Genomic DNA, 12,500 nt, shown 5'->3' on the forward strand with positions numbered 1-12,500 from the left:
TGTGTATGCATGCGTTGTGTTTTTACCCTTGCATTGCCATTGACGACACATATGCTCTAACTGCCGCCGGGCGATTTTATTAATATGAGGGGACCCCACTTGCCGCGGAGAGACGAAGGGAAGGGGAAAGGGAAGATCCTTCTCCTCCTCCTCATCCTCCTGACGGCGACCGAGGACAAGTGACCTTAGCCCTTGGGAGCCACGTCAAGGCTAAAGTTAAAGATGCGAGCCAGCGCCTCCTAACCTTGGAGGGCGGCGCTGAAATCAATTCGAGCAGGAATACTTGATCATGCCTCTACGAATGTAGCAACTCTTGCCGTGGCACCTGTCACCAGAGGTTATGGCGAGATGGAACCGCTGGTCTGCCTCGACCTGACTACCGATGTGGGATTCCAAGGTCTGAAGAGGTTAAGAAACGCTGACGTATCGAGCCAACACATTTATGTGTCATTGGTGTGTCTCCATAGAAAACCTGCTTTCTCACAGAAATGGAAAGAGTGTGGGGAAAGCGAGGGAAAAGAGAAGGAAAGGAGGAGAGAAAGGGAGGAGAAGAGTACGTGGCGGAGGCAACGAACGGAGAGAGAAAAAGAAAAGAGTTTGAACACAAAGGAGGCATCAAACAACGACAGAAACCCCACTCACTCCCTTTGAAAGCAAAACCCTAGAAATACACACACACACACACACACACACACACACACACACACACACACACACACACACACACACACACACACACACACACACACACACACACACACACACACACACACACACACACACACACACACACACACACACACATACACACACACACAGACACACACACGTGTGTGTGTGTGCGTGTGTGTGCATGTACATGCTTAATTTCAGATCACCTTATCGTTCACGTGAATGTATATGGGTAAAAGCCCAATAAATGCCCCTGATCGACTGCTTTCTTTAAGTCCACGGGATTCCCTCTTCCTCGATTGCAAGTCACAATTTCCCTAATATAAATCAAATCGAGAGGTGAAGAGGTGCGGCCGGAAGGATGACGTAACATCCCTTGTGAGGATTTTCCTGGGCCCCTGTTGCCTCGTATTTCCTCTTACATATATAACCGTGTTACGTCAACGCCCTACCCCACCCCCTGTGCATTACATCCACGACGGAGTTCGTTCAAGGTAGTACACACCCTTCGGAGAGTCCCTTACCCAGGGCCACTCTTCGTGCTTGCCATGATCGAGACACACAGGTCGGTGGGTCTGTCTTGGTGCGCGTGTTGCTGAGGCTGGATGGTTAGCACGTGGCAGGATCTCAAGGATGCATAGAGCAGACACTACGCGCTGTCCCCACTACACACGCACACACACACTCTACTTCCGAGACCATAATCCTTAGGCACCTAGGATGCCATCTCTCCTCCAGGACACATTGAGACCGGGAGGGAGGGAGAGAGGGAGGGAAGGAGACGCAGCCAGTAAAGATTTACAAGAGGGAGGGAGGGCGAGAAGGAGGCAGAGGAAGAGGAAGCCAGTGGAGCAATGGGGGAGGAAGAGGGGGGGGGGATCTATCGCGAGGATCACGTGGATCGGATCGGATGGGGGGGTAGGGTAGTACCTATGTCATAAAGTCTCAGGAGTAGGGAGGCTGATGAAGGGGGTTAAGCTGGGCTCAGGGATCTTGGGGGGACTGGGCGAGGAAGAGGGGGAGTGGGGAGGAGGGACGGGGGTGGGGGATGAGGTGGGAGGGGAGAGGGATTGACTCCATATCAGTCTCGAATATAATATATAATAAACCGGTTCACTCCCGTCCTGACGTCCTTCGTTAACCTTTGACAACTGTTCCATTGGCGTCTCATAGTCCGGGAGTTCAACCGCGCCACCACCCACTCAGATGAACAACATGGTTTATGCAGCGCTGTTGTGGACAATCGATCTTGGCACAGGCGCTATCCGAATTTATCTTGCGTATTTATGCAGTTCCTTATTGTTAAGGTGGTGGTGGTGGTGGTGGTGTTCTTGTGGGCGATAGTGTTGCCCTGCACCAACAGTAACGAAAGGTACACTTGGAGCGGCTTCAAGCGTCACGTCCCCATACAAACACAAACACACACACACACACACACACACACACACACACACACACACACACACACACACACACACACACACACACACACACACACACACACACACACACACACACACACACACACACACGTACACACACACACGTATACGCACACACACAAACACGTCACACACATACACACGCACACACACACATATACACACGTACATACATACACACGTATACACACACACAAACACGTACACACATATACACACGTACACACACATATACACACACGTACACCTACACACCTACACACCCATACACACACACACATACACACGCACACACACGAGCGTAGTTCCCCTTCCCGTAAAATACAACTAGGTAAATACACACACACACATATATGTATATATATATATATATATATATATATATACAATCACACACACACACACACACACACACACACACACACACATATATATATATATATATATATACTCAAACAAACACACACACACACACACACACACACACACACACACACACACACGCATGTAACTGAAGTGGTTGCTTAATTTCGAGGGCGCCTTGTTGGACTGTATGAAGTTCCAAGAAGGACTTTAGCCATCCCGCCACCTACACCCCACCCTTCGGCGTTTCCAGTTCGCGCTCACCCACGAGTGAGAACATAGTTCCTTACTGTACAGAGGTTTTGCCTCCCCCATCTCTTCTTCTTCTTCTTCCTCGTCTTCGTCTTCGTCTTCTTCTTCTTCTTCCTCGTCTTCGTCTTCGTCTTCTTCTTCTTCTTCTTCTTCTTCTTCTTCTCCCTCTTCTTCTTCATTTTCTCCCTCTTGTTATTTTTCTTCTTTATATTCACCCTCTTCTTCTTCTTCTTTTTATTCTTCTCCCTCTTCTTCTTTTTCTTCTTCGCCTTCTTCTTCTTCTTCTTCCTCTTGCTCTTCTCCTTCTTTCGCATTCCTCTTCCTCTTCTTCCTCATCTTTCATTTCCTGAGAGGCCTGTTTCGGACCGGAATGGCCTAGGGCGCAGAGGACATCGAGAACAAAAATCTGAACAAGAAATCCGTCTCCCATCTGCCATGACGGCTCCTGCCACCGGAAAGAAGAGCCTGACGAGGCGTTGAGAAAAAAAAAAAAAAAAAAAAAAAGCAGAGCACTAAAGTAATGGCTTAGACATCGTGACTCATGTAGACAAAACAACTGAATGAATAAAGATTGCACCAGCATGACGCACGTCAGATTGTTTATTCATTTATTCATCATTACTATAATTTTTTCGCATCCGACCTAGTTATGGACCAAAAGGTCTCTTGCCGGCATGCTCCGCCTTCATAATTTGTGTGACATTCCCATACGCCCACTCGGACGCCCCGAAGCGGCCGAGTGGGCGTGACTGGGGGGGGGGGGTGATGGATGAGGTGGGCGGGCTTGAGTGGTCACATTAGCCCTGCCTAGAGCTGGTAAGGCACGGGGAGAAATGTGACTTAGCCTATGTGGCAATACTGCATCCGTGGTCATCCGTGGCCTGTTGAAGATTAACACTGTTCATTTCACATTTCTTGGCAAATATATTGTTCAGACAGGCTAGGGCGCGGTTTCTCAAGCCTCTTTCCCACGTACCCTATACTTATGTACTGCTGTTCTTTAACCTCGTGGAGATCACTTTGACACTGAATAGAATCAGTAGGCATTCACGAAATATCATTATTTGTTAGATTGTGGCCCCGATTGTATAACTCTGCGGTTCCATAGGGGTCCATGGACCCCAGGTTGAGAACCACTGGGCTAGGGAGTTTACCGTCCCCCCTCCCCTCGTCTCCCCTGGCGTAGCCACCCCATGGGGGATTTTGAGACATCTAGACGGGCATACCGAGGACACATGCACTTGAAGTCGGGGTCGGCCATGAGTACTTCTAAGCACCACTTTAGAAAAACAAAAACATATGCAAACCATTATGAAACCGTGGGCGAAGAATTCTGCGAAATGCGTGCCTGACCTCGAGTGACAAGGGGCGCATGTCATAATTAGCTAACCATGATGCAACTATGAGCGAAGAATTCCGAGAAACGTCTACCTAACCTCCCCCACGGCTGATCCAGTCACGTATTTCAGAGGGAAATCGGTGGGAAGCGAAAGAGCTACGAGGTGACCCAACCAGGTCAATGGATGAATTTTCCCGAAGGACAGATAATCTCACCCGTCCAGCAAAGAAGGACACTTCTACCCTGGAAACTCCGGACCAAACTAAGGACCCCAAGGACCATTTCGGGGGATCCACAGGGTTGTGGCCCAAGCGGGACCGACAAACCGAAAGCAAGCAGTAGTTAGTAGATACCTAGCGATTCTATTTAGCGTTGAAGGCGTGGTCTCCAGCATTCTCAGGGAGGGGACTGCATAGGTCTGGGGATAAACGTTGCACCGCCAGTTCGCCAGTTGAGAACCCATGCAAGCTTGTTTAGACCTTCAGTACATAAATGTGTTTGGTCGAAATAATTTAGATTTAATAGGAAAATAGCCAAGAACTGGTTTAACAACAGTGTGGTTAACGATTTAGTAACTATGTAATGAGCGGTGAAACAATTGGTTCTATTGAGAGAAGATGAGACAACTTTATGGATAGGGGATGAAAGGTGGTAAGGGAGACTGAACTGCCTAGTGTAGGCCTTATGGTCTCTTGCAGTCTCTTCCATTCTTATGTTCTTAATGCGAGCTGGTTTTATTCTGCTGAAGGGTGGTGGAGACTCCCCACATCTCGTCTGAATAGAATCCCTTGGCATTGTGGGAGACAGACACCTGTGTGATGCGTCAGTGTGCTGACGGGCTAGAGATATACAGACTCATCGCGTTTTTTATTTTTTTTAAGTTTTAAATAACTGGTATGGCTGTGGTCTGTTGTTAGTTTTTTCCATAATTGCCGAATATAAATGGTATAACCTCATGTGTAAGCCTTAGCGCAAATTCAGACGCAGGCGACACAGCCGACGCAAGGGACACAGCCGACGCAGGCGACACAGGCGACACAACACAGAGGAGAGGCAGACTTCCTGTTGCTGAACTGAATTACAGTTTGAACTTTTCTGCCATTTGAAATGCTTCTGGGTGCACTACCTCAGCATTTCAAGTGAGAAAATGAAATTCAAACTGAGGTTCAATTCAGCAACAGGTAGCCTGCCTCTCCTCTGTGCTGCGTCGACTGTGTCGCCTGTGTCTCAGGGTAATGGTTCCTGTGGTGTCCTATACTCCCTTACATGAGCTTCTACACGATTCTTTGGTCGTCGCTGCAGTACATGGGTTGACAAAGAATTGATATTTTGAGTAGAAATTGGTGACCTTTGGCCTCATATTGCCATTGTGTGGGTTTATGTCATATTGCGGAAGTCACCTTTGCCCTCTGTGTTTGGGCAGCCGAGGCAAGTAACTGTCATTAGTTGGGGGTCGAACCCTTGTCTCAGTACTTACGAACCGAGGTCGAACCTCCAAATACTGCGCCACGTTATGGAATTATCACACTGGGCTAATTTTCCTCCAACCTCCAGCACTTTTTCTGCCTCGAAATCATTATGGCAGACTATTTCTTTTTTTTTCAACAATTTACATAGAATGTCATTTGATTCCTTCCCGAAAGCTGCAAATCTGCCCCAACAGTCGGAGGAAAAAATAGCCCAGTGTGATAATACCTTAAGCTATACTCCTAAGTCTAACACGCGCATGGAGGTGTGACTTGCGTGTGACGTCACTTGGTGTGAATGAAAAAAACCATAGGCAGAAAAAAGTTGTAAAAATAATACAAAGAAGCGGCATGATTGGTAGGGCGTCAGGCAATAGCAACTGGTGGTTTCTTGGTGCCAAATGACGTCAGAGATGCCCCTCCCCCATAGCCTCCCCCAGGGGGCCCCAAATGTGGTAGGAAAGTGATAATGACTTGGTATGTATAGACTTTAGGCCGTCCGGTAGTCCCGTGAATACGTGTCGAACTCGTGACCAGGTAGTCAAGAGTTCGATCCCCGGCACCAGCTGTGGGCCTTGTCGCATTGGTTCCCGACAACCCTGGCCAGGCGGGGAGGCGACCCAAACATCGGCCTAAATAAACAAAGGCTTGACGCAATTGACAAGACTTGCCATATCAGGGGTTTCTCACTTCCCACTTCATGGAAATGGGATTGTGAGCTTTATTTATAGACTTTGCTATCCAAATTATTATCATTATCATTACTATTATATATATATATATATATATATATATTTTTTTTTTATCATATCAACCTAACTTGTCAGACGAACCCAAGAAGGAAATCGATCTCGAGGCTATTCGGTCCTTCATCCACACAATGACACGAATTGATGTCAACCAGACAAAACCCCCTAAGATGCGATCACCGAGATGAGTGTGACCACGTGACACAGGAAACCCCCCAGCCCCCTTTCCTAACCCTGAGACACCCCTCCCCGTCTCCCCCTTCCCCCCTCCCCTCTCCCCGTCCCCTTTCCCACTCTCCCCCCTCCCCCTCTCCCCGTCCCCCTTTCCCCCTCCCCCCTCCCCCTTCCCCCTCTCCGTCTCCCCCTTTTCCCCCTCCCCGTCTCCCCCTTTCCCCCTCTCCGTCTCCCCCTTTCCCCCCTCCCCGTCTCCCCCTTTTCCCCCTCCCCCTCTCCCCCTCCCCTTTTTCCCCTTCCCCTCCCCCTTTCCCACCCGACCGCCCTCGACAGCTCCTTCTACTCTGACCTCCATGTGATGTGATGTGGAGGGGGATGGGCGTGCAAGGACGTCCTCTCGTGCCAGTGGGCGCTGACGACGGGCGTGGCCGTGAAGGTAGGCCGCCCTCAGTGTCTCCTGGGGTGAGTAACAGTAGTGTAAGGAGGAGGAGGACAAGGAAGAGGAAAAGGAGCACGAGGAAGAGGATATGAGGAGAAGGAAGAAGAGGAGGGTGTGAGGAGGAGGAGGAAGAAGAGGGGGAGGAGGAGGAGGGAAAAGAACGGTAGAGGGAGACGAGGAAAGCGTGCAAGAGGAGGAGCTGCGTTGGAACTCGGGAACCAGGTACAGCACGGAGGAGGAGGAGGAGGAGGAGGAGGAGGAGGAGGAGGAGAAGGAGGAGGAGGAGGAAGCGTAGGTGGAGGAAACAGAGGAGGAGGAAGAGGTGGAAATGAAAATGAAAAATGATGATGGAGCGGAAGTAGAAGAGATGAGGTTGGAGGAGGGGGAAGAGGAGGAGGAAAGGAAAGCAGTGACGGTTGCGGTGGAGGAAGAGAAGGAGTATGAGGAGAAGGAGGAAGAGGAAGAGGAGGAGGAGGAGGAAGAGGAAGAGGAGGAGGAGGAGCATGATGATGAGGAGGAAGAGGAGCAAAAGGAGGGGGAGGAGAAGGAGGAGCAAAAGGAGGGGAGGAGGAGGAGGAAGAAGAGGAGGAAAAGGAAAAGGATGAGGAGGAAGGGGAGAAGGAGAAATAGTAGAAGAATGAGGAGGAGAAAGAGGAAGAATAGGAAAAGGAGGAAGAGAAGTAAGAAGCGGAGGAGGAGGACGAGGAGGGGTGGAGGAGGCGGTGGGGGTGAGAGTGAGGGAGATGAAGAAGGGTAGTTGGTTGGCTGGAGCAGTTGTCGTGGTGATGATAAACGTGCCGGGGCACAAAGGAGGCAGAGAAGAAGAAGAAAGAGGAAGAGGAGGAAGGGGAGAGGAGGGGGAAAACCGGGAGGAGGACGGAAAGGGGAAGGAGGAGGAGAAACGGGGAAGAGGAGGAGACGTAGAAGGAAGAGGAGGAGACGAAGAAGGAATAGGAGGGGTGGAGGAGGAGGAGGAGGAGGGGGAGGAGTAAGTTGTGGTGGCGGAGTTGGAAATAAAGGAGGAGATGGAGGAGGAGGAGGAGGAGGAAGAGGAGGTGAAGGAGGAGGAGTTAGTGGTGGTGGCAGAGATAGAAATAAAGGAGGAGAAGATGGAGGAGGAGGAGGAGGAGGAGGCAAGGCACCGAGAGGAAAATCGAACGAAAATTTATGCCGATGTAAAAGTAGGGAGAGGCCGAGAGTCCGAATAAGGAAGGTAGAGAGGACGAAGAAGAAGAAGAAGAAGAAGAGGAAGAGGAGAGGAGGAGGAGGAGTAGGAGGAGAAACAAAGTAAAAGAGAACATAGACGATGGAGGAAGACCGGGACGAGTGTGGGGGGTTGCCTTGAGTAGGCGGAGAGGGAGGACAATATCAAGGAGACCGTTGGGGGAGATATTTGGTGATTACATCAACAACGCGCGGCCGGTCTGGGGGGGGGGGGGGAGGGGGGGGAGGAGGAGGAGGGGGTAAGGCGTGGTCTGGATGACCGAGAGGCACTAGGCAATTGAAGGAAGAGGAAGAGGAGGAGTAGGGATAGGAGGAGGAGGAGGAGGAAAAGGGAAGAAAGACAGAAGAAGAATTAAGGAAGAGAAGGAGTAGGAGGACAAGACTGAGGAGGAGAATAGGAAAAAGGAAAAAAAACGAGAAGATGGTTGTAATGAGTTAGATCAATAAAAGCAGAACCTTTCTGTACATAACGGATCCGGATGCGAAAATAACTGAACAAATGAACATATATAGAAATAAAAAAGATATAATGAATAAGATATTACTTTATTTTGTTAAGGTATTTTTATCCAAGTGAATATTTAAGATTTCGAACGGTGGTACATTGAATTGCCTCACCTGGAAGTTTGTCTTCCCATTCATTGACGACGACAACGGACTTCTTTCCTATTTCCATAAGAATGGAGAAGACTGCGAGAGACCATAAGGCCTACACTAGGCAGTGCCATATCCCTTGCCACCTTTCATCCCTATCCGTAAGGTTATCTCATCTTCTCTTAAAACAACCAATTGTTTCAGTGCTCACCACAGTGTTATTATGTTTATTCCAATTGTTAACCACTCTGTTGGTAAACCAGTGATTGGCGAAAAGGTTTCTTCCAGCTTCTTCTAGGTCACATCCAAATCCTGAGGTGATCATTACTTCTCGTCCGCTTAGAATTCAGTGTAGAAATAGTTTCAGTTTTGGTGTGAATAATGCCCTTTACAACATTAAAGTCTTACATTACCCCCCCCCCAAGTCTTCGCTTTTTTAGAGAGAGAGAATGGTGTCAAATGTTTTAAGCCGTTTTCGTATGCTTTGTTCCTCACATCTGGGATGAGTTTTGCGACTTGGCGCTGCATTCTCTCCGATCTATCAACGTCTTTCACGCGGTCTGGGGGTCATACGGAAACAGCATGACATACACGCAAGTGGTGTTATGATCTGTACCATTAGTTGGTGGACTTCGGAAGTCAAAAGATCGCGCTACCAGTCCCAGTATTCTATTTATTTTCTTTGAGGCAGATATACAATGATTAAATAGCTAAGATCATTACACACACACACACACACACACACACACACACACACACACACACATAACCACGTACACATGCACGCACACACACACACACACACACACAACCACGTACACATACACATATGCGTAGGCGTGAGCACACATAATTACACATGAATTTTTCAGATTCACTTGAAGTCATACCTAGAATTATTTTCACCTATATGCATAACTCTGCATTAACGTGGGTTAGATTTCATGATCCAGTTTTGAGAATGCTGCTCAAGTCTATCTAAATATTCTTGAATATCCGGTTGATATGAGTGATCATTTGTTATTTCGCTCAGTTTAGTAACGACAGACATTGACAGTAGACTCAAGTCCATGCCAATGTCACTGGGAAAGAAAAGGAGGAGGAAGACGGGGAGGATAAGGAAGAGGGAGAGAAGGAGATGGGAAGGAGAAAGAGAAGGAGTAGAAGGAGAGGAAGAGGAAAATGAAAAAGGGGAGGGAGAAGCAGGAGAAGAGGGTGAAGTAGAATACGTAGAAGCAAAAGACGTTGAAGGAGGAGAAAAAAATGAGAGTATAAAGAAGGAGCTGGAGAATGAGGAAAAGGAAAATGAGAGGAGAAAGAAGGAAATGTAAAAAGGAAAAAGATATAGAGAAAGAGAGGAAAAAGGAGAAAATGAAGAAGAAAGAGTAGAAGAGGCAATAAAATAAGGAATAAAAGTAGACGAAAACAGAAGAGAAGAAAAAGAAAGAGAAGAAGAATTAAAAGGAGGCGAAGAAGGAAGAAAAGGAGAGTAAGAAGGAGGAAGAGGAGAAGAAGAACGACATGCGTTGACGAAGACGAAACAGAAAGAAGAAAGGGGAGTGGAGGAAGGAGGTAAGGAAGGGGAGTGGAGGAAGGTGAGGGGAGTGGAGGAAGGGGAGGGGAGTGGAGGAAGGGGAGGGGAGTAGAGGAGGAGGACGGGAGTGGAGGAAGGGGACGGGGCCTGGGTGGAGGAAGGAGGAAAGGAAGGGAAAGGAAATGGAGGGGAGTGAGTGGAGGGGCTTGGAGGGACATGGAGGGAATAGAGGGGAGGGGGGGAGGAGACTGTTGGGTATAATCGATAAGCTTGCGTTCCACTCCCGCTCCAGTCTAGACACAGTTACGAACTCCACGGTAAAATTACTACAGGATTTACTATTACTACTACTACTACTACTACTACTACTACTACTACAAGACTACAGCACTTTCGTAAAGCTAGGATCCATAAAATTACAGTGCATAAAGGTCTATAGGACTAGGAGGGACTTAGCAAAATGGAATGACAGTGTCATGATCATGAGGATGCAGTAGGCCACAGCCGTTGTAACACTAGTGGGTGAGTGAATGAAAGTACAAGTACTCGAAGACTCTCTGTGCCCACATGAATATTTAACCAATGCATCATGAAAGTCTATGTAATACTATAGCATTACAGAACACTGGGACAGCGTCTCTGGGTCTTACTCCGGACTCCCTCGTCGATGCTGTGGTTAGTTGCTCGGCGTGGAAACTACTGTTGAAGCGTCCGCATGTTTTATTGGAATGGTCGAGGGGAGTTCGAGGCAAGACTTCGCCGGGTTCTTGGAGAACTCAGCATCAGCAAGCTGTGGCGATACAGTAGGCCAGCGTCTCTCAAGCTTTTTACCTTTGCGTAACCCTTGAAATATATTGCATGTGTCAAGGAGCACCCTGCACAAAAAAACACATATACCATATCTTTCTAATTTTATTTTCATCGTAATAATAGGTTAGATAAGACGATGTATATATTACATTATTACAATAACCAAGGATATGTCGTGTGTGTTTAATTATATTACGTATATGAAATTAAATAACAAATTAAAAGTACATTAGCTTATCTCACTTGTTCTCTCGGAACCCTTAGGGACCTTTTGCGAAACCTTAGGTTTCCAGGGAACCCTGGTTGAGAAACGCTGCACTAGGCATTTCTCGCTAACGTGCTTCTTGTTTTTGCTACTTCGTATGGGTAGAAACAACTTCGGTTACGATCTTTCCTTTTTCAATTTTCCAAAATGTCAAATTACTCTTGAGTCAGAGAAACTGAATGACGAACTAAGAGAAGTTAAACTTAGAATACGAATGTTAGACACATTGTTGAGATGTTCTTACAGAAGTCTAGAATGTTGCAACCGAAGTCGTTTCCACTCAAACGAATTAGCAAAAGCAAGTAGCATGCTAGCCCTGTGTGCCACCACCATTACAGATCCGCGACAGAGCCTCGGTACTGTGCCCTACCATGCCTTGCGCTACAGGACCATGAAGATCCGTTCTCCGCAGTTCTGTCACTGATGTCAAGGTCATCATCATCATCATCATCGCCATCATCATCATCATCACTACTGCGGTCCCTGTTTCTGCACTGACCTAGCTCACGCCAGGAGGTGCTGAGCAGCTACTTTTTCAGGTCGTCACCACGGCCGGCCTGTATGCTTCCAGGGCAAATAGAGGTCGCCGGGAGTTTGCGGATGCGCGCGCGAAGACCAACCTGATGCTGCTGGGTTCAATAGCGAGACTCTGCGGTTGTTGCCCCACGTGGCTCCACAGCGCTATGGCTGGCGCAGTACCATACAAAGTCCACTGGGAACGCAGGAGACCTTTGACACCATAACGAGCCCGGGCTTCCCAAACTTCCAGCCAGATGGAGACCAACAGGGCCATAGAAAAGTGGGGAGGGACAAGTTCCCGCTGTCCTGCTCATCAGCGCAGCGGGACCCCCCGACTCCAGGATACCCGGCCGACCCTTTCTCTGGCGCCAAACCAACCATGAGGTTCGTCTTCGTGACGCTCCCAGGTGGAAGCACGTCGGAGAGAGTCATCTCCCTGACACCCATCCTCTAGACCTATCAGCACCCTCACCTCCCTCTGGAAGTGCAGCCCTGAGGGACTGACACTCGGTCTCTGTCTCTCTCTCTCTCTCTCTCTCTCTCTCTCTCTCTCTCTCTCTCTCTCTCTCTCTCTCTCTCTCTCATACCCTCTCTGTCTCTCTGCCTCATATTTTCTATCTCTCTTTTTTTCTCATTCTCTCTTTCTTTCATACTCTCT

At 48.3% G+C, this 12,500-nt stretch overlaps 2 protein-coding genes across 2 annotated transcripts in view; both read left to right on the forward strand.

Moving 5' to 3' along the window:
• Positions 1–5,145, forward strand: part of LOC143038361 (uncharacterized) — a 14,664-nt gene extending 9,519 nt beyond the window's left edge. The window contains exons 3-4 of the mRNA XM_076207395.1: positions 308–499; positions 5,033–5,145. Of these exons, the coding sequence (XP_076063510.1) occupies positions 308–499; positions 5,033–5,145 (305 nt within the window). The remainder of the gene's footprint in view (positions 1–307; positions 500–5,032) is intronic.
• The window catches only part of LOC143038681 (crustacean calcium-binding protein 23-like), a 69,192-nt gene that overhangs the window by 18,091 nt on the left and 38,601 nt on the right, over positions 1–12,500 (forward strand). The window lies entirely within an intron of this gene.

The sequence above is a fragment of the Oratosquilla oratoria genome, chromosome 24, assembly GCF_046742065.1.
Source record: "Oratosquilla oratoria isolate Oo_2021 chromosome 24, ASM4674206v1, whole genome shotgun sequence".
Taxonomy (NCBI): Eukaryota; Metazoa; Arthropoda; class Malacostraca; order Stomatopoda; family Squillidae; genus Oratosquilla; species Oratosquilla oratoria.